General features: G+C 38.8%; 1 protein-coding gene across 2 annotated transcripts in view; it reads right to left on the reverse strand.

The window, feature by feature from the left end:
- ARMC8 (armadillo repeat containing 8) overlaps positions 1-18297 on the reverse strand; it is a 107226-nt gene extending 88929 nt beyond the window's left edge. Inside the window, exon 1 of one of the 2 annotated variants that reach the window (XM_037525913.2) lies at positions 17995-18297. In XM_037525913.2, the coding sequence (XP_037381810.1) occupies positions 17995-18039 (45 nt within the window). In that variant the 5' untranslated portion in view covers positions 18040-18297. The remainder of the gene's footprint in view (positions 1-17994) is intronic. The other variant, XM_037525914.2, reaches the window with a different exon arrangement.
- Between the last annotated feature and the right edge of the window lie 4832 nt (positions 18298-23129).

The raw sequence follows: 23129 nt of genomic DNA on the forward strand, positions 1-23129 counted from the left end.
GTGTATTTTAGTAGATACGCCTGTTTTGCTCCCCACTCTATCTCTGAGGAATCCTCTTACCTCCCGCACCTCTGGTCTACACCACAATTCTTGTATGCATAAACAAAAACTTGTTTTTGTATGCAAACCAAAAACTTGTTTTGGACATGTCAGGATTGAAAATTTTAACAGACATCCAAGAGAGAATGTCCATTTGGCCAAGTGTATAGATAAGTCTAGAGTTTAAGAAAGAGTTGTGGGTAGTGTGTTGTCAGCCTATAAATAGTATGGGTTCATTAAGGGAGTGACCATGGATTGATAAAAGCAAGCCATGAAGACTGAACTTTAGAGCACAAGCAGTCAATGTGGTGGGAAGAAATGTAAGCAGCCAAATGAGAGAATGTTTCACATGAGACAGTAATCAAATACATCAAATACTACTGATGTGTAGTATAAACACTCAACTATGGGGTTTAAAAACATGGATGGCATCAATGATCTTGACAAGAGTATTGGACAAGGGTCCAAGAGTAATTAGAGTAAGTAAATACAGACAACTCTTTGAGGAGTTTCAATCTAAAGGGAAGTGAAGAAATAGAGTGACAACTAGAGGGAGAAGTGGAGACAGGAAAACTTTGTTTTTTAAAAGGAACATGCTTAACTCACTGATGGAAATTTTTTTCAATAGAGAAAAAAACTAATGCTACACTGGGGAGGGGAGAATTTTTGGACCAGCATTCATGAATAATGAAGTAGGAATGGGATTTACTGACCAGGTAGAGCTTGGAAAGTATAATAACCAGTGAGAATTAATTAGGCAGATACGGTGGTGAGAGCTTGTGGATATTTTCTCTACTTTAAAAAATTTTTTGAGTCTAAAAGAGGTATGTGTGTTGGTGGGTATGTGTGTGTGTGTGACAGACAGTGGGTAGTTTGAAAAAAGAAAAAAAACTCTAGGACCATGAATTGGTCAGGAAAATGTACCAACACTGCCAGGCAGCACTAATACATAATGAAATTTCCATAAACTATCACAGATAATAATTACAGATAATAAGCTGGGAGCCAAAACATCTTAAAGAAATGAGGGGGAATGATCCAGGGGAGTCTGCAGATGACCACAACAAACTGGAATCTGATGAGATTCAGAGTTGAAATGTTTAGAGTAGAGGGAAAGAGGCCTGAAAAAGAGCAATGAGGAGCAAGTCTCTCTTTCTCTCCACCGTTTAATCTAATATGAGAGACATGGGAGGGAAGGAAAAGATCCACCAGCTAAGATTAAAGGAAAGCTAGGAAGAGCGTGTCATCAGATGGAAAATACAATTCTAATCTAAGCAAAAAGATGAAGGAACTGTTCAGAGAAGAGGCTGCGGCTAAAGGAAATCCCATGAAAGGTGCAGGCAAGGGATCTGGATAGAAAAGTAAACAGACAAGGCCATTTGAGCATGAGGAATGAAACTAGAGTCCTGAGCCTTGCATGGTAGTTAATGTAAAAAGATAAAGACCTTAATTCTGATGCCCTCAAGCACAGGAGTGAGGGCTCTGAGTAGGGGTGGAGAGAATTTGGGAGTTAGTCTTTATTCTTGCCAACAACAATATGAATAATGCTGGTGAGGGACAGTTTGATCTGGGTATTCTTACTTATTCCCCCAAATATGAGAAATCATGGGGATCCTTTACCTGTCCTGCCCACAGAGGCAAGATGGTTAAGAGGGTTCCTGACATTCTGTCCTTTCAAGATGTTGCTTCACCCTCACTTCAGAACACCAACACTCTTTTAACTTAGGTTATATAACTTCTAGTAGCTGGAAAGGATTGAACACATTGTGATTCTTCCATCCCCACAACCAATAGAGTGACTATACTAAGCAGCTCAGGGTACAGTTTGTGTCTAGGATGAGAACTAAGCCAGCCAAGGTCAGACTATGACCTCCATCTATTGGCACAGGGCTCCAAACAAAGCAGCTAATGAGCCCTCCAACCTGGCTCTGAACTCATATTACACATTCAAAGCTTCAATAAAGCTACCACAAATATATATACTAAAAACCTGTTACAGTTATGCGTAATAGCACCCCACCCATTATATTATGTGAAGATGTACATAGAATCCTGCATCAGAAAGTTTGTATGCAACAAATAAGCAAATTAGAATTAATTCGAAGAAGAGCCAAATTTACTGTGTAAAAAATGGTGTAGTGGTGGTAGATGAGGAGAAAGAGAAGAACTTGAAGCACATTTTCTCAGGAAAACAAAAATAAAAATAGGTGGAGTTGCTTTCCACTGTGAAGAAGTATTTGATGGAAGTTATTTCCCTTTTATTGGGGTGATCCTCTGTGATAGGCAGCCTCTAAGTTGGTTCTTGATGATCTCCACCACCTCTCAATATTCAGGCTGTGTGCAATATCTCCCCTGAGTGAGGGCTCTGATGTAGAGACTTGATCCTAGCAAACAGAAAGCAGTGGAGGAGATGGGACATCATTTCAGAGCATTGTCTCTCTCTCTCTCGTTCTTTCATTCTTATTCTCTCCCTCTTTCTCCCTCTCAAAAGCCAGGTGCTATGCTGTGAGCTGCCCTATAGAAAAGTCCATATGACATGGAATTGAGGGAAGTCCCTGGCCAAAAGTCAGCAAGGAACTAAGACCCTCAATCTAACAGCCCACATGGAACTAAATCCTACCAATAACTAAGTCATAGAGCTTGGGAAGCAGAGTCCCCCTCAAATGAGACTTCAGAAAAGACTGACACCCTGTCTACAACCTCATGAGAGACTTTGGGGCAAAGGTACCAGCTAAGTCACACCTGATTCCTGACTACAGAAACTGTGACATAAGAAATGTTGTTTTAAGCAGCTAAGCTTCAGAGTAATTTGTTGCATAGCAATACAATAGATAACTAATAGACTTTCATATTTATCATCCAAGCCAGGATTATTTTAAGAACTAAAGCAGATCCTGTTGCAAGACTGTCCCCCTGTGTCTATGCAGGCATCTCTTTCAGCAAACTGGCCCCTATTGAAAGCAGCTTTCTGCCCACCTGTATCTAAGCAGTTCCCTCTTTTTCCTTTCTCTTTTTCCTAATAAACCTGTCCTTTAAAAATGCTTCCCCCCAAAAAAGTTAGAGAGTACTATAAATAATAGTCAAGGAATAATTCGCAAAAGTCGAGTGCTGGAGACAAGGACTGTACAATAACCCTACCCTTTATTCAAAAGAAGAGGATAGAGGTAACCCAGAAAATTGGTCAGATATCTGAAAAGGAACAGTTGCCAGTGTTTTTCCAAATAACCTACCCATGACTGAAGTGAAAACCTTGCCTTTTGGAAAAAAAACTCTTCGAGAAAGAATTTTGAATACCAAATTACTAAATCTCAGATTGGCCATGAATGGGATTTAACTCAAAAAGTTAGAAATAAATGTTTCAACTGAAGCTTTGGGGTAAAATAATGTATTTATAGACAACAAAGAATGCCACTTAAAGAGTTAATAAGAAAATATCAAGTGCATCTTATTTTAATAAAGTCTTACTCTATATTTCATGAAATGCTTTATTTCAAAATTTTTAACACATTCAGGCATTGTATAATAGAAAAACAAATGATTTGGCATTTGAAGACTTGGGTTTGAGTTATGTCACTTACTAACTTTGTAACTTAGGGCTAATTTCCAGGGCTAAAATAAAAATTTGAGACAGTTTCTTCTATTATAAAATGGTGATAATACCATATAGCTCAGAGTATGGATCAAATAACATATGGAAGACCCTTGTAAAAGTACCACACAAATACTGATTCCAGGAAAATTCTATTTTTCTACCAAAGAAAACCCCCTGCTTTAACAGGTATACCAAAACACTCGTTTATATTCATATTCATTGTTAAAACCTAATTATTCAAAGAAACCTTTCCTTGTCTGATAGCAGTGTCCTCTTACACCAAGCTAAGTACTTAGCAAGAAATAAATACACATTTGAGTGGCAAATTTAAAAATCTAAACGTTCATTACTTGAGATTTTAAACTACTTAAAATGTATAAAATTTGTGCAGTCTGTATCACCAACCTCCATTATAACTGTGGTTGTTACCATGCATCCAGATAGAATTTAAAATCACAGTTAAGAAAATTAATGTATAATTAGAGGAGTGTTTTTTCTCTCATACAATCAATCCAGGAAGAAATGGTATACAGATGAATATTTTCATATATGACACATATTTAGTAATAAAATAAGGGCTCTGTGGCAAACATAGCACATTCAAAAAAGTTCTGAAGCAATGGTGTGTTTAAAAAATGCAATTTAGTACTATGATACAGTATACAAAATTAATGTTATACTCTAATTTATGTGCGCTTTAGAAATTAAAAATTATATTCTCATGGGAAATTGTGACTTCTAAGAAATGAATGTTTACACTAGTGTCTGCCAATCAATATTTAATAAGTCAATTATTCCATAACTACTGGGAACTTTAAGATAAAACTGTTCCTTCAGCAACGTCAGGGAGCGTCTTATTTTGGAGAGAAGAAACAAACAAAAATATAGTATTTGAACTCTATAAAGATTCAGTTTAAAACTTGTTTCAGGCTGAAATTCAACAGTGCGTATCTTTACCATATCAGGTACTATGCTAGGTGATGGAACAGGAAGATAAGAAAGAATTCCTTACCTTCGAGAGGCTCACAGAACAGAAAGGAAACAAAGTGTAACTTGCAACACATGGTAAGTGTAACCATAAAATGGATAAATGTTTAAAAGAAAGCAAGTCTAAGATGTAAATTAATGAAATACTGAAGATAGGGGTAGAATTAGGAGGCGATGTCTAACCAGTAAGAATAAGTAATCTGAAATGCTAATATTATTTTGACAAATGAAAAAGGGAGGAAAATAAGATAAGGACTCTATGTGAAGAACAGCACATTCTGAAGAGTTCTGAATGATGATACAGTATACAAAATTGATGTTGTACTCTAATTCAGTCATTCAACATTTAAACAACTAGGCAGGGTCTCCCTGGTGGCACAAGGGAATAAAAGACAACCTATGAAGCTATCCACAGCCACTGCAGCAGGAGTTTGATCCCTGGCCAGGGAGCTACCCACCCAGGGTGCAGCAGACCTCTCCTGACTTCCCTCTGCTCCCCTCAGCAGTGTATTTCAGTCAATCTGCATGTTCTGTTCCCCACTCTGTCTCTGGTGAATCCTTTCACCCCCCACACCTCTGGCCTGTACCCCAGTTCTTGTACACATAAATAAACAAATCTTAAAAAAAAAAAAAAAAAAAAAAAAAAAAAGCTAGGCAGTACTATTCGAGGTAATAAACAAAAGCCAAAACAATAAAAAATGTAAAAGTCCACCTTTTCAGAGTTTATGTTTCAACAAGAGACAAAAGATAAACAACAATAAGCATAATTAAATGACATAGCATATTTGGAGGGCTATACATGCTAGGAGAGAAAATGTTTACTACCACATTTTATTTCCATGTCCTCATATGGTACACTGTCACAAGCTGGGGCAGGAGGGAAAGAAATAGAAAGGTACACCAAGATACCAAACCTCTGAAAAGGTCCCATGCTCTCAGCGTGTCAGCAGTTTTAAACAGAGGCAGCACTATTCCCTGGATACATTTTGTAAATCCATGGAAATGATATGGGCTGTCACAAGGATAAGAGGTGCTACTGCCATATAGTGCACAAGAACCAAGGATGATGTTAGATGTTCTGTAATGCATGGCACAATAGGCCCACTCCTGAACTCTTTCCACTCTGCAGTCTTAAAGACCAAAAACCCATTTTTAATTATATGAGCCTAGAATCTAACTGTTTTACATACAACCACAAAATATGTTTTGAGTCATCTTATACAATCAATTTTCCAAAAATGCAACTCTCATATGAGTAAAAGAAAAGCTTGTATTTTGCCAAAAGCTTTATATTTTAGTCACATTTAAAACAAAATTACTTATTGTATTTAAATACCCATTACATCATACCTATATCAGTCTGTAGTTAGCAGTCACAGTCACAGCCAAACTGTACATTTGCAAATATAGCACCACTTAATTGCTTCTTTCTAGTTAGTAGAAGCTGAGTAGTACTCATTCAAATGATATAAATTAGTTTCCTGCTCTTTTCACCTTAATATATAGCTAGGAATTATGCCAACTTTTAAAGTTACATGTAAAAGTAATTAACTTATTTATGATTTCTCACTTCAGTATATACATGAAGGGGTTACAAAAACATGTTTTAAGAGAGTTAGAAGTCTGGTAAAGCTGGGGACCACTACCTCAAACAATTCTTAATGTTCCAGTCAACTGGGAGCCCCAGAAACTCTTCCCCATTCCCAAAACAATGTGAAACCAAAATCTGAATTTTTGATGCTTCCAAATCTTAGTCCAAACTTTCTTTTGTCGTTCTGGCAATTTTCTGAAATCTCAAATAAGTGTACTACTTAGAACAGTCACAAAATTGCAATTGTTCATTTTAAAGCCCAGAGACACTTGTGTGTTTATTTATCCTTAGGGAGACTAGGGGCTGCTATAATGCAGGAAATCACAAATCAATACTTTGAAATTAGCATTTTATTAAATGGTGTCTTAATTTAAAACATGTCTCCCTTTTTCTGGTAAGATAGTCAAGAAATCTTAAATATTGCTACGCTATTGCTTGAAGAATTCTGCTAATATATAGGACTTCTGTGCCAGAGAGTTTACTTCACTATTTTTTTTTAAGATTTATTTATTTATTTATTCAAGCACTGGGTACAGTCAGAAGCAGGAGAGGGTGAGAGAATTCACCAGAGCCAGAGCAGGGAACAGAGCAGGCAGACGGACGAAGTACACTGCTGAGGGGAGCAGCGGGTGGCAGGAGAGGTCTGTGTGCCATGCGGGACCCTCGCCAGCAGCTGGGGATCAAAACGGCGCTACAGAGGCTGTGGGCAGCTTCAAAGCCCAGTGCTCAACTGCTGCACCACCAGGGGAGGCCCTACTTCACTATTAAACAAAACTAACTACTAGACAATTTTCCCCTATTTTTGAGAGGGAAAAAAATCTGCTTATTTCTGGAATGAAAAAAAAAATAACCATTAATATCATCAACAAAGATTAACTGACATTTTCCTTGCAGACAGCCATTACACCCTTCCTAGATATTCCAAAATTCCCAGTTTGCCTTTAAATGGAAGAAAAATAAGAAAATGCCCAAGTTCTATTTAAAACCCAAGATTTTGGTGGGATTTTTTGTTTGTTTTTCTTTTACATTTTATATTGTTGTAAACTACTTGCCCCATTAGAACTCAATCAGATTTTCATTCAAGTCTTCAAGACCCTTCAAACAGTATTTTTGTAACTATTTCTAATTATTAACTTTTTTCTTTAAATCCAAGGATTCATTCTTTGCTGTTTCTAGAGGTTCACTGCATCTGGAATAATGAAAGTCCTACTTCCCGTAGCTGTTAGAAACTTTGGACATCTACAAAAGGATAGTTTGGCTGGGCCCCATCAGTGTAGAATATAGCATACTTGTGATAATTGAGATTCTTAGACACTAATCTGCTTTTATTTCACAAGTACAATCATGCAAATACTTAAATATTAATTTTAATGTAATCTATTTAGATAAGAGGCAACCCGATCTCTCAAGTAATTTAAACTAAAAAGACTTTATATGTTAAGAACATATTTTAAAATAAAAAGCAAACAACTGCTGGGCCTCCCCGGTGGCGCAGTGGTGCGAAGCTGCCTGCAGCCTCTGCGGCGCCGGTTCGATCCCCGGCTGCTCCCCGCCCACCGGAGGAGGGTCCCACATGGCGAGCAGACCTCTCCTGCCGCCCGCTGCTCCCCTCAGCAGTGTACTTCGGTCCTTCTGCCTGCTCTGCTCCCCGCTCTGGCTCTGGTGAATTCTCTCACCCTCCCGCGCTTCTGACTGTACCCAGTGCATGTACAAACAAACAAACAAACAAATAAATAAAAATACATGCCTCTTTAAAAAAAAAAAAAAGCAAACAACTGCTCATCAAGTTTTAAAATGAAATTCTAAAATATAAGGCTGTATACACCAACAAAAGCTTTTAATTAGGTGTTTAGAAATCTGACTTTGAAACTTTATATAAAATAGTGTATGACAGTAGGCAAGTCAGTGTCTCTGTTTCTCAGCTGCCTCCAATAAAAAAATGACAAGGATGAACTAAAGACTATTGGCAGGTTTCTTCTAGGCAATATTATACCTGTATGCAGGGGTGTTTTTTTACATAATAAAAAAACTAGCACAGTTAGGCTAAAATGGATATGAAGAACAGCCTTTACTTTTTCTGTAGTGAATGTTTAATGTAATAAAATATTCTTATAGCCCTTGGCTAATATCAACAATCATTCTAAACATGCCTTGGTGATCACAAAAATCGGAAGCAATTTAGCACTCATGTTTTTAATCAGGAACTCCAATGTTTACACTATTAAAATACGGTACAGGGCCTCCCTGTTGGCATAAGGGGTTAGTCTCAGCACTAGCAAGCTATTGGCAGCCACTGCAGCATGAGTTCCATCCCTGGACAGGGAGCTAATCCACAAAGCGCAGCAAACCTTTCCTGTCTCAACCATTGCACTCCTCAGCAATGTATTTCAGTAGATCTGCCTGTTCTGCTCCCCACTCTGTCTCTGGTGAATCCTTTCCAGCCCCATACCTCTGGCCTACACTCCAGTTCTTGTATGCATAAATAAACTGAAAAAATAAATCTTTATTAAAAAATTAAAATAAAATATGGTACAAATTACCAAGAGCTATCTGGATCTATATGATTGTTCTGCCTTATAATTAAATTCTGATCCTTTATTCTTTGGTGTAGATGAGACTATCTCAAGACTGTGGGCCAAAAAGAGAGCCCTCCAGACAGAGTAAGTGAACTAAGTAAGGACCAATGGTGCAAACCAGCATAATATGGAAATCAATGGACAGAAGAACCATCTCTGGGACATATATATGGTGAAACAGGTTGTGAGGAGTTTTACAAAGGTTGAGATATTCTCTGTGTTGGCTGAGGTTTGTTCAGATGCCTCCCAAGATAAGATGGTCCAGAAAATTCACTAGGATGCAGTTAAATGTCTACCTCTCAATTCTGACACAAAGAATAATAAGGATTTTCAGAAAAGGCTTGTGTGGTTGTTCTGGACCATAAGAATAGTTTGAATTATTACTCAATATTGAAATCATGTATTAGCTGAGGTTCTGGATACCATTTTTTAATGCTGCACCTCAGAAATGCACCAGATCAGTTTTTTTCTGATTTATAAAAAAGACCTTGCAGATTCTTTGAGGCAGTAAACACCCTTGGCTTGGAGCTATCCATGGTGCTTGACTCAGACTTAGCCCACCACTTCCAACATTTGGTGTATTAGTTTTCCTATTACAGTACCGCTCAAGGTCTGTCTAATCTGTTTTTCCACATTATGGCCTGTGATAATCATGTCAATATCATAGACCACTTCTGATATCTGTCTATTCCACTATATCTGTGAGCAGACCCACAAGTGCCTTGCTTTGTCCTTCCTTGGCTCTCTAGCTAACTTAAGCTTTGCATCCCAAGCATGCACCATCTGTTACACAAAGTCCTCTCTGCATTCAGTGCACCTTGTGAAAGATGACTGGGCATATGCTGAGCAAAAGATTACAGTACATCAGAATCAAGTCCTGCACATGATATCTTATGAGAGTTTTTAAACCTTGTAATATTTTTTACCACTCCAAAATTATTTTAAATGATTTCTAACTTTTCCTATATCCTTTTGTGACTAACTCCCCGTGGGAAAAATAAAGAATAGGAATTTTAAGTAAAGATTGATGTGTAGGTTTCAGGGAATCTATAAATCCCTTGAAATGATGTGATTCTTTAAGCAGATATTTTTTTTTTTCCTGGGGAAAGACATACTGAAATTGTTATCCTTAAAAGGTTGGGACACATTGGAGATTACTCTAAAATAATGATTATCACCCCAGATTTAAGAACCAGATTCTCATACCTGTGGCATAAAATACTTGGTTTTCATCCAGTTCCTGACACAGAGCTTTTGGCATTTCTTGAGTGATCAGTCTTTGGTTATTCATAAGGAGTTCCTTTTGAGCACAACTGAGTTTATGCTAATAAGCAGTTAGGCTAAGGCTCCTAGATATCCTCAGGATGGGGTTGGTTACCAAAAGACCAAATAACTAGAAGGTTGGAACTTTCAATGCAACCAATCAACCTTTGGGGAGGGAAAGAGTGGGAGGCTGGAGATGTAAGCTCTATAAACACTCCTGATTGAAAATTAATGAGCTTACAAATTATTGAATGTATCCATGTGCCAGAAGGGTAGCATACTGTGGTTCCATGGAGACAAAAGTTACTGTACTTGGGGCCTTTCTGAATCTTGCCTTATGGACCTCTTCATCTGTATACTTTATAATATCCTCTGTAAGAAATTGATTCATGTAAGTAAATGTATTTCTGGGCTTTGTGAAACATTCTAACAAATTATTAAACCTGAGGAAGGAGTGGCAGGAATCTCAGATATATTTATAGCTGGTTGGTTAGAGGCACATGTGAACAACCTGGAATCACAACGGGCCTCTGAAGTAGAAGAATTCTTATAGAACTGAGTCAACCTGTGGGATTTGACACTACCAAACTGCAGAACTGAGTTAAATTGTGGGACACCAGCTAGTGTCTGCAGACAACAGGAGAACGGATTAGTTTTATGGATAAATACCTCAGAACATCCAACTGCCTATTGGACATGTCCTCTTACTGAATATTCCAAAAACATTTTAAATTCTGCACTTTCAAAATGACACTCAGGTTTCCTCTTTATTCTCCAAACATGTTCTTCCCTAACTCTCACATCTTAATAGATGACACAACCTAGCTGGAAAGAAAAAATCCCCATGAATCATGCTCGATCATGATCATGACTCTTCTCTTTTCCTCATTCCCCTATCAATTACCACTTACAACTTTCTGAAAGCCTAACAAATTCTTAAAACACTCCTGAAGCAAAATCATCCTATGATGATTTTCCAGAGGTGGTAAAGATCTTTAAGTGTCATTATTTCCCACAGGCTGGAAACTCTTCCCACTGGACTTTTCCTAGAAAGCCTAACACTGTCTCATCATTCCTCCTCTTTCAATAACTGCATTATGAGTATGCCAGAGAAATGTAACAAATTCCTTCATCTTCTTACTTTATGTAATGAGGTCAACAGAGTTTCCTTTATTGGGCCTCCCTCCACAAGGGGTTAAGCCTTAGTACATGAAGCTATCCACAGCACAAGCTTGATCCCCAGCCAGGGAGCTATCCACATGGCACAGCAGACCTCGCCTGTCTTACCCACTGCTCTCAGCAGTGTATTTCAGTCAATCTGCCTGTTCTGTTCCTGTCTCTGGTGAATCCTCTCAATCCCCGCTCCTCTGGCCTGTACCCCAGTTCTTGTATGCATAAATACATAAATCTTAAAAAAAAAAAGTTTCCTTTATCAAACTGACAAGTGAGGGCTATTTCTGCTCTTATTTAGAATACCTTTCATAGCAGTACTCTATGACGGGAATTCTTCTCCCATTTCCATAAGGATTTTTCCTTTGTCAAATAATTCCCTATCTTACCCAAAAGCCAACATGACAGATGGCACTGCAAAACAAATGCCAAATAAGAAATAAAAAATGATAAAAGAATCACTGAAATTCCTAGCCCCTGACATTATTTTAAAATTCTTAGTAAAAATGCAAGGAGATAGGAAGACTAGATCTCCAAGTGAAATATGAAGTTCCTATGCGAAGTGTTTGTAATTCTTGGTAGTGTTAAAAAGATTTCTTGAGCACTTCTTGTTTTATTCAGGTGGCTATCTTCCTTAAAGAAACAGATGTCTGGAAACAGTATGTATCAAGCATTCTTCACACATTGCCACTAAAGATTAGGAAGTTCATAATGATTAATTTCTTTTGGAACCACCTCCTGACATACCATGTGCTTATTTGGTACCAGTGGCAAACTTTAAAATGTGCTGACCATATTTTCTAAAAACCAAGAGTAGCAAAATTCAAGTTGTAGGATATTTGGGTTTAATTGCACAGAAAGAAAATTTATTCTGGGCCACCCTGGTGGCATAAGGGTTAAGTCTCAGCACTCTCACAGATGCTGCCTGAGTTCAATCCCCAGCCAGGGAAGTAACCCACATATGGCGCAACAAACCTCTCCTGTCTCACCTGCTGCTCCCCTGAGAAGTGTAATTCAGTAGATCTGCCTATTCTACTCCCAGCTCTGTCTCTGGTGAATCCTCTCACCCCACATCTCTGGCCTATACCTCAGTTCTCCTATGCATAAATAAATAAAATAAATCTTTTAAAAAATTATTCTATTGTCAGTTACTCATAGATGATAGCAAGCCAATATGCAGCTTAAGGTCAACAAAATACTTAAAATAATCAATAACATAACAAAATCAAGGAACACCCAGACCTGTAATACCCTATACAGCTAAAATAGCTGTTTCTAAAAAAAAGGCATAATGGCACTGGGAAAAGACAATAAAGAAAGCAATTAAAATTAATATGTGCCTTGGGCCTCCCTGGTGGTGCAAGTGGTTAAGCCTCAGCACTATGAGGCTGTCTGCAGCCACTGCAACACAAGTTCAATCCCTGACCAGGGAGCTAACCCACATGGCGCCGCAGACCTCTCCTGTCTTGCCCGCTGTTCCCCTCAGCAGTGTATTTCAGTCAATCTGCCTGTTCTGCTCCCCACTCTGTCTCTAGTGAATCTTCCCAGCCTCCTCACCCCACATCTCTGGCTTATACCCCAGTTCTTGTATGCATAAATAAATCTTAAAAAAATTAGGATGTGCCTTAATTGTCTATACCAGCCTACAATGTGATTCAAAGACATTTTATTACCTTGCCTTTCTCAAATCATTACAAAGCAGTCCAAGTAAAATGGAATCATTCTTTTAATTGGGTCTTTCACAGAATGTACATTTTCATATTGATTAAGAACAGTTATTAATTTTTTTTAAACCAGGTCAGGCTTTTGGTGTTATGTCTAAAATTTCTTCTGCAAGTTCAAGGTTCAGTGGATTTTACCCTTTTTCTCCTAAAAATTGTCTTACTGTGTTAATCTACGACCCATTTAAAATTAATTTTTATAAGATGTGAAGTTAAGATCAAGGTTCTTTTTTTTTAACCTCTCCTTTAAGAAGCTGAAAAAATAAGCTACAGGCTAGGAGAAAATATTTGCAAAGTACCTCTTTGACAAAAGACTCACATATAGACTATATAAAGAATGTTCAAAACTCAAGTCAGACTTTTTTATGCAACACTATTAATCATTCAGGAATATAAATGCAAGCTTTATTTAAAAATAAAGACCTCTGGAAAAAAAAAATAAAGACCTCTGGTTAAAAAAGCAAAACCCTCAACTTCCCAAAAAACCCCCCAAACAAACAGTTCAATTAGAAAGTAGGCAAAAAGAAGAAATATTTCACTAAAGAGGCTATATGGATGGCAAATAAGTAATGAAAATATTTTTGACATTTTTAATCACTAGGGAAATGCAAATTGAGACAATGATGAGATATGACTACACATCTATTAGAATAGTTAAAATACAATGACAATTACTAAATGATGACAACAATGCAGAGAAACTGGATCTCTCATACATTACTGATAGGAATGTAAAATGGGATAGCCACTTTTAAAAAAGTTTATCAATTTCTTTAAAAACTAAACATACCATAAAATGTATTCCTGGCCATTTATCTCACAGATTGCATTTCTGGACATTTACCTCAAAGAAAATTTACAGTCATATAAAACTTGTACAAAACAGGTCAGAATAGCTCCAAACCAAAACCAGCTAAAACACCTAGTAGATGAAAGGTTAAGTAGACTGGTACATCTATGCCATGGAATACTATTCAGCAATAAAAAGGAACAAACTATTGACACACACAACTTGGATGGATCTCACGGGGATTATGTTGAGTGACAAAAGTCACTCCCAAAAGGTCACATACTATATAACTCCATTTATATAACATTATAGAAAAAGACAGATTTATAGGGATGTAGACACAATTAGGAGCCAGGGGAAAGAGTAGGTAGGTGTGACCATAAAGAAGTAGCATGAGGGAAATTTTTGTAGTGACAGAGTAGTTCTGTATCTTGACTATGATGGTGGCTACATGAACTCTATAGATACTTACACGGATGTCAATTTTCTAGTTTTGATCTTGTACACAGTTATATAAAATGTAACCAATGGGGGAAACCGGATGAATTGGATACAGGGATCTCTATACTATCTTTGCAACTTTTTGTGAATCTAGATTATTTTCAAAAGAAAATGTGTTTTAAAGTGCAAATAATGTAAATTAAAAATTACCCAAAATTTTGTGGAACATGGGAGATTTTACAACTTTGTTGAAAAGCATGACATTGTAATACTGACTGCAAAACAAAGAGGAATGGGCTGGGGCCTCCCTGGTGGCGCAGCGGTTGAGCGCTGGGTTGCGAAGCTGCCCGCAACCTCTGCAGCGACGGTTCGATCCCCGGCTGCTCCCCGGCCACCAGAGGAGGGTCCCACATGGCGCGCAGACCTCTCCTGCCGCCCGCTGCTCCCCTCAGCAGTGTACTTCGGTCCTTCTGCCTGCTCTGCTCCCTGCTCTGGCTCTGGTGAATTCTCTCACCCTCCCGCGCTTCTGACTGTACCCAGTGCTTGTGTAAATAAATAAATAAATCTTTAAAAAAAAAAAAAGAAAAGAAAAGAAAAAAATTAAAAAAAAAAAAGAGGAATGGGCTGACTAAGGCACGGTAGAAAAAGACAGCTAGAGTTTGATTTTCTCCCTGAAATACAGTTCAATCAAACATTTATTGAGCACCTAGTATATGTAAGACATAATCCTATAAACAGCAGTGGGTTTAAAAGAAGACTCCTACTTCTTACCTATGAATTAATGTACTAAGAACATAATACAGAATAATTATTAAAGGTTTCAGGGTCTCTGCAAAAGCAGTTCCTTTTTGCCTGAAATGCTTTTTCTGCTTTCTAGATAGTTCTTATGTATCCTCAAAACCTCAGCTTGGTGTCACTTCTTCAAAGAAACTCTCCCTAGCTCTTCTTATTGCCTTCCATATTTTATCAAGTCCCTCTATTACATGTTTGCACAACACTCCATATTTTTCATCCATAACACTATTAATCACAAAGAACTGTATGACAATTTGACACCTATGTTCCCCATTAGGCTAAAATTTCCCAAAGGTAGAGAGAGACCTATAGAGCTCACCTTTGTACCCAGTGTCATGCCTGCCAAAATAAATAAATCCATACAAAGCTGTAATTCATATATGCATATGAGTGGGCAGAAAATCAGAATTACTGGGTTTTGGAGACCCAAGATCACTTCAACTTGAGAAAGCCAATTTATATGGAATAGAATGTTCATCATGCAAAGTATAGAGAATCTTATATTCAAAGCTAAATATGAATGCCTGCCTTTTGGCAACAGGAAGTCACTAAAGAAATAGGGAAGTGGCATGTCCAAATAAAATTAATGTGGAGAATGGACTCGAACTGAGAGGCTAAGAAACACTAGGGGCAGTAAAAGCAATTTTGTAGACACTGTGGTAATAATTCAGGCAGAAAATGATAAGGGGTGAGAGGGGGACCACGGAAACAGAAAGATGTGAGAAACACTAAGAATGAAGAGCCAACAGAACTTAAAGACTGAACAGATACAGGGACAGGAAAGAGGGGAAAGTCAAAGATGTTGCAAGAGGCTTAACTGCGAGTGGTGAGTGAAAGATAAATATCATTAACAGAAATGGGAAGTCATGGCTAAGTCCTCCTCAGGTGAAGAAAAGTGTTTGGGTTGGAAGTGATGTGTAAGATTCAGACACTTGAAGAAGACTAAGTAAAGAAGAAATGTCAAAGTCGGCAGAATATATGTGAGTTGATCACAGGTAAGGTGTGAGGATCAATTAGATCTCTCAAAGGGAAGAAGGTTTAAAGGGTCTTGAATGAAAATCCTTTAAAAACAATTTGATTTGCCCCTAGGATGAATGAATGAATGCTATAGAATCAGACTGTGAGCTCCCTGAGGGCATGTCTGATCTCATTCTTGGGTGTTTCACAATAAGTAGCCTATTAAGGGAATCAATTATTTTCAAGATAATTTCTGATTAATTTTCCTGTTCCACCTGTACTTTCAAAAAGTGGTGCCTTGGGTAGTATTTAAAAAGACACAGTCTTTAAATTAATATAATCAGTGAGTTTAAACAGTTTAAGTGAATTAAGTCCTAAGCTCTAATTTCCGCAGGCTCTAGAACTGAAGAACTGACAAACCAGACTTTGGGACTATGAAAAACCTTTAAAAAAAATAAGCACCCAATGAGACTAAAGCAAATCCCCATTACAATAGGGAACGCTTCCAGAAGTTTTTGAAATAAATTAAGCAGTAAATGCTATTTACTAAGTGAAACAGATGCAAATGTTCTATTGTATGCACTACACAAGCTGACAATGTACAAAAAGTACAGAAGTTTCAGGTGAAATGAAGGGGTATATGTGATGAAGGGGAAATGAGAACAGTTCAGATACATACTTTAAAAAAAAAGTCATAATGAGTGAAATCACTGACCTGCTTTCCACAAAACATTCCTAGGTATTTCGGTCAGAGGTGGAATAATTGTCTAATCTAATTCAATACTTAGGTGAGCAGTATTTCCCAACTTGCAGTTTTAAAATAAGAAAAAAAGATTGCTAAAATGGATCGGGGACAAATTTGTGACAAATTTTGCCCTCCCTCAATACATTATCAAGGTTTTAGTATACCACAATGCTCTAATCTCGAATCATAGGCAAATGTCGAAGGTGTTTTCAGATAGGTGAATGTGTTTATAGAAGTTAGGGAAGAGAAAAGAAAGTGGTTGAGGTCAGAGACTCTAAATAAAAACCTGACAAGTCATCCATATTCCGACTACTCTCTTAACATCAGACTGATTTCCCCACAAGTCTAAAAGATATCAACCAGTATTTGCTTGCTTATTTCCAACAACAGCAAAATGGACCATTGGTAAATTGACCGCTCGCATAGTAAGACAGTTCTAATTTGTTGCAAAACCCTCCGAAGTTATCTCCCAGCAACTTTCACCCCCAGTCCTGATTCTTAAGAGCAACCTGGTGAAAGGTGAATGAAAGTCGTGTGGGTTTTTGTTTTTTATTCTTAAAAAAAAAAAAGACACCTAGGTATTATTTCCTGGCATGTCAATACGTCTCTTTCCTTATTCAACAACAGGAAAATTTGATTTTTTTTTTCCCTACGTTTTGATTCCCCTTAGAGGAAAACGAAAAGGCAGGCACAGGTTCCTTTAGACTCAGAGCTGCTACCTCCCCAACCAAGCGGAGAAAAGGGGCTTAAATAACCACATACACTAGGAGACGTTGCAGCTGATATAAAATCCGCGTTGCCAAGAAGCAAGCAGCTCTAGCCATGCCCGGGTGCTGGGACGCAACAGAAACCACACAGATCTGGCCTGGCAGCTCTGAGTCTACGGGGACTAAGGAGGCTGCACCTCTTCTTGCCAAAGACGCGGGAAGCTGAGTGGGCGCTCGTCCCCAGGCCAGCTGCAAGCCCAACGCCTCGCAGCGCCGAGCGCTCCGCTCCGGAGCAGCGGCATCTCTAAAGGGAAGGCTCCGCGCAGCTCCTGGCACAGCCGAGCCGCGCCGTCAGGCCTGCCGCCCGTCCGCTCAAGCACCCCGCCCGCGGGACGTCGTCCTGAGAACCAGCACCCAAGGGAGCCCCGGGAGTTGGAGACGTTTCTGGGTCGGCCAGGGGCCAGTCTATCCCACCCGCCCACCCTCTCTCACTCCCCCGCCAATGCTGAGCCCGAGGCCACCCCCAGGGGTGGTGTCCAAGAGGTACGCCACATTTGGGGTGAACGCTGCGGGCCGGGCCGAGCTCCCGGGCGGGCGGGCGGCGGCGGCGGGTCACTCACCGAGAGGACGCTCATGCGGATTGGGGTCTCCAGCAGGCACGCCATCTTGAGCCTTCCCACCCGGCTGCGGCCGGCGCCGGCGCGGGGGCCGGCACTTTCGACAGCCAACTATTGGGCCAACGAAAGGCACTTCTGCAGAAAGCCGGGCCGGTACGCGAGAACCGACCACGTTCTAGACGCCGCTGAAATACGGCCGGGAGCGGCAAGAAGGACAGCTACAGAAAACCGCGCCAGGAGCCGCCTTACGAATCGTCCTCTCAGAAATAGCAGCTACTCTCAAGCTGGGTGAGAGGTGGGAGCGGGCGGCAGTGTCCGCATGCGCAAAGAGGCGCTCTCGGCCCCACCTGCCGCCCGCGCGGGCGGGGGCGCGGGGAGGGTGTAAAGGGGCGGGGCGGGCGGAGCTCAGGGGCGGAGTGTAGCTCCGGCGCTGTAAGGTACGCGGGGTGTTCCGCTGCAATTTATGAGTTGGGACGTTTGTATTCCGAACTGCTGGTTTGTAGGATCATACACATAGTTGGAAGTTCACTTTCCCATGCATTATCTTATTCCTCTTTGCACCAAACCCCTTAGTGTCATTATCTCCATTTTACAGATGGAAAAACTGTGATCTCGGAACCAGGTCTGCTGCTACCAATGAGAATGTTTCCGATCTAATGTTGAAGTGTGAACTACGTTAGCATTATCTGCCCAATCCATGTTTTCTGGTGTAGTGTCAGGAATAGATACTCTAGAGCCAGAACGCCTGTATTTCATCCTTACTGCATTCAGTGCATTATCTTCAGCAGGTTGCTTAACTTCTTCATGTTTCAGTGAAATAAGGGTTAGGATAGAGAACGTACGTAAAGCTCTTCGTACATGCCTGGAATGCAGAAAACCTTGTATGATAGCGTTTCTCCAGCCTCCTAGTAAAGTAGAAAAAAATGGGACCAATTATCTGAATATTTATTACTAAAACCCAATAAAAGTAAGCTTTTAATTCTAGTTTTCTGTCTTAATCCAGCTCTTCCATTTTAGTGAGGGGTGTGTGTGTGTATGTGTGTGTGTGTACACGAAACTGCCTGTTACTTGACTGGACAGGTTTCACCTTCACGCTGCTCACAAATGGTGAGGTTTTCACAGAATGGCTGCAATGAACCTGTTCTACTACCAGTCTCTTCCTTCCATTTAGGCTGTTATATTTCTCCCCTGGACTAGACCGATAACTTTCAACTGGTCTTGTAACCTCTAACCTCTCCTTCATTTTGCTCTTTACTGAATTCCTATATTCTCTTGTACTGGCATTCCAAATTAATTGTAGCATTGATCATCCTTGTTTATGATGTGTGTTCTCTAACTGTTGAGTTTTGGAAGTGCAAGAATTTTATTTTTGATTTTTCTACTGCTACAACACTATTTCTCAAACTTCAGTAATATGCATTTCACCCACATACTCTTTGCTAATCTGGAAAGATGACTATTATTATTCACTCAATGTTTTCTTTAAAGGCAACTCCAACTCATTGAAAAAGCCTCATCCTAAAATGTAATATTCAGTAAAATGAAATTTATCATGCTGTTATTTTTTTATCCCAATATACATTAACCTTACATTACAGAAAATTTAAACAACTAGCCATATATCACCGACATTATGGCATATTACAATTTAGAGCATATCCCTTACACAGAATACACAGAGATGTAATTGAAATTTTAGTTAACATTTATATGATTAGAGCTATTATAACTGTATTTGATTCACCCTTCATCCATTAAACTCAAGCAATACATCCTTGGGAAGCTACTCCTCTAAGTACAAGTTTATGTGACCCCTCCTCATATCGTCATGCATCAGTGTGTTCTTGCCACTTGTTTATCTACCCTGTTATTCACTAAAGGACAGAAACTAAGAATTTTATCTTCTTGGTCTCTCATCTCACTGCCTTCCATAGAATAGTCGCTTAAGGAAATGTTTGTTCATTTAATTTTTGGCTTAGTTTGAGCATTCACAAAGGTGGGTTCTGGTAAGTGATTTGGGTACAGATAGTTTATTTGGAAAGTATTTCCAAGAAACAGAATTGATGGGTCAGGAAGAGTAAGAAAAGAAAGAAAGAAAAATCAATATAAGTGTTTATTTTTCAAGTCACTACTTATCCTCATAAACATTCAGAATGCCCCCCCCCATATCCATTTTGAGATTGGAGCATTTATCACTCCTGTCTGAAATGGTTAAAGATTTCCCCCAAAACTTTTAATTCTCTACCTACCTGTATTGCACTTCTACATAGAGCACAGAGGGCTTCCTTAATCTGATGTTAAAAAACAGATCTGTAGGCTCACACTTGGGGTGGGATGTATTTGAAACAGTATGAGTCTGGGCTGACAGCAGAACCATCATTAGTTGTATGTGAAATCATTGGGGGAGGGCCACTGAGTCAAGTAAAAAAACTCCTGCTATGCTGGCTTTCCTGTTTTTCCTGACATAACTATTTTAAAGAAAGGAAATATTGATTATTAGCAACTCTCTATGCAACAGTATCAGGAATTTCATTTCTCGTTTAAAATTTGCTGCTAAATAACCTTATGTATACTCTTTAAATCTAAGTAATGAGTAGAATTTGAGGGGTGATAAGAAATCTTGATTAAGCAACAAAAGATTTAGTTTGGCACTCATCTCAGAAGCATTAATTTCTAAAAAAAAATACAAATTGTGAGTTTAATAAAGAAAAACTAGTAATGTGGGATAGAAATAGGTAGTTAGAAGGAAATCTGAAAAGTGTTTATAAATATCTAAGTAAAAATTTCAGGATGGAGAAACAGAGCCACATTTTTTAATAGTAACATATCTATGCAAAGAGGGAAAGTTTAAAATATAAAAAGAGAGACATAATCCAAAAACTGTGACCCCAAAAGAAATTGAAAAAAACCTTTAAAAAGATTTGAAAATGGGGCCTCCCTGGTGGTACAAGGGCTTAAGAGGGCTTAAGTCTTAGCATAGCGAAGCTATTGGCAGCCACTACAGCATGAGTTCAATCCCCAGCCCCCCAACCAGGGAGCTAACCCACATAGCACAGCAGACCTCTCCTGTCATCCACCTCTCCTTTCAGCAGTATATTTCAGTAGATTTGCCCATTCTGCTCCTCACCCTGTCTCTGGTGAATCCTCTCAACCCCCCTCCCCCACCGCCCCACACACACACCTCTGGCCTGCATCCCAGTTCTTATAATGCATAAATAAATAAAAGTAAATCTTAAAAAAGTATTTGAAAATGGAAGCGATTCTTTAAATAAATAAAAAAGAGAAAATGGACGAGCAGTGGTATAGAAGAGAGTTATCTTTCATGGGAAAGACTGCTTTATTGGTAGCAATACAAGTCAATAAATATTGATCCCCAAAGAACTTAGACTATCAGATTATGGTGCACTGAACCAGCTAATTGCTGAGATGACAAATTGAAGGCAACCCTGCTTCTTGGGAAATGAAGCCATAGCCAGCTCATGGACGCCCCATTCAGGAGGGCGTCAGGTGCCCCACCCTTTAGATGCATTGAAGTTCCATTGTCCTCAAATAGTTTTTGTCTCTCTGGAATTTTATTTTCAAATTGTTTGTGTAGAGCAATACTTAAGGGTTTCTGGGTAATCTGATGAGGTCAACAGATTCCACAGTATCTTGGTTTAGTTACTGGCCACCAAACCTTGACAACCTGAATCTAGTTTAGTTCAACAGACACAAACTGTGGGTTTATTTGTGCACACATTGTACTTTGGATTCAAAGTAGAATAAAGATGTGTTTCAAAATGGAGACGGAAAAGCAACAAGTTAGGCAAAGTGCATCGGTTCTTTTCACCATTTACAGTTTAGGAATGGAATCTGGAAGTCATAAAACCTATAAACAAGGACTATTTTTTGTTTTCCCTGATGAAACCAGAAAGTTCTGTGAACTGTTTGCCAAGTTTAAGGTGCAGGGCTAGAGACACCACTGAACTTTTTTTTACCTCTCCATGATGTTTGCATTCCCTCACAGATGAACTCTCTCCTTTAATAGTTTTCCTGTAGTTAGAGCATGCTGCCATCAGGTGGTGGTTGGTGCAACAATCACCTCTTTCAACGTTAAGATGCTGATGGCAAGGATGGAAGGTTTTCCTGATGTTTGTAATATTTTATTTACAAACTGACTCAAAAACTCATTGTCCATATATCTACATGGCTCACTCCCTTGCTTCATGAAGGTTTCTGCTCAATGTGTCACACTGTCAGTGTGGTCTTCCAGAAATACCCTACATTAATTAAGTACATACCTTCCACCACAATATTTCCCCTCCCCTTACTCTGTTCTATTTTTAATCATGCATCAATTAATAGGCAGGTCTTTCTTCCTTTGTCCTATATTCACTTCTTATTTTACTGGATTTCATTGTAAAACATTTTTTTTCAAAAAGTGTCCTTGGGTGTTGTCTCCCTGGGACTCTATTGGTTGAAGACATTGTTGCCTTTTATTTGAACAAAATCTTCTCTGGTAAAACACAGAAAATCAGAACCCATCTAGGTATTTTGAGCAAAAAAGATTACAAAGGTTTTGGAAAGTCTAAAGATGCAAACAGAGAGGGAATTTTTTTTACTTGAGATCAGGAACAATAAGAGGTTCACCACCACTCAAAAAGCTGCTACCACCATTGCCAGAGCCAGAAGAGAAAATGAATGGCTGTTACCTTTCTTCTGTCTTTCAATCTCACCAAATGTTTGAATTTGCAATACTTAATTTAGATCTCAGCCAGCAAGGGAGTCTAAGAAATATAGTCTCTTAGCTTTTATTCCCTGCAATACATGGATGGGCAGAGAACTAAATTAATGTGTGTGTGCATGTTTATAATGTACAGTGTATATTATAATGTACATTCCTTGCTTTCCAAGATATTTGTATATGTATATAAAGGTATGTGTATATATAAAATTGGAGGTTAGATACTCCTTCATTCCTATTTCAGCATGTGTCCTAAAAACAAAGAATTCCCTTACATAACCAGAGTAAAATTAATAAAATTAGGAAATTAACACTGATACAATAATATCTACAGACCCTATCCAGATTTTGTCACTTTCCCTAAAGATGTTTTTTATAGCACCACATTACATTCAAACATCATGAATCGGCAATA

Source organism: Talpa occidentalis, unplaced genomic scaffold (assembly GCF_014898055.3).
Source record: "Talpa occidentalis isolate TD23 unplaced genomic scaffold, MPIMG_talOcc4v2.1 talOcc4.4, whole genome shotgun sequence".
Taxonomy (NCBI): domain Eukaryota; kingdom Metazoa; phylum Chordata; class Mammalia; order Eulipotyphla; family Talpidae; genus Talpa; species Talpa occidentalis.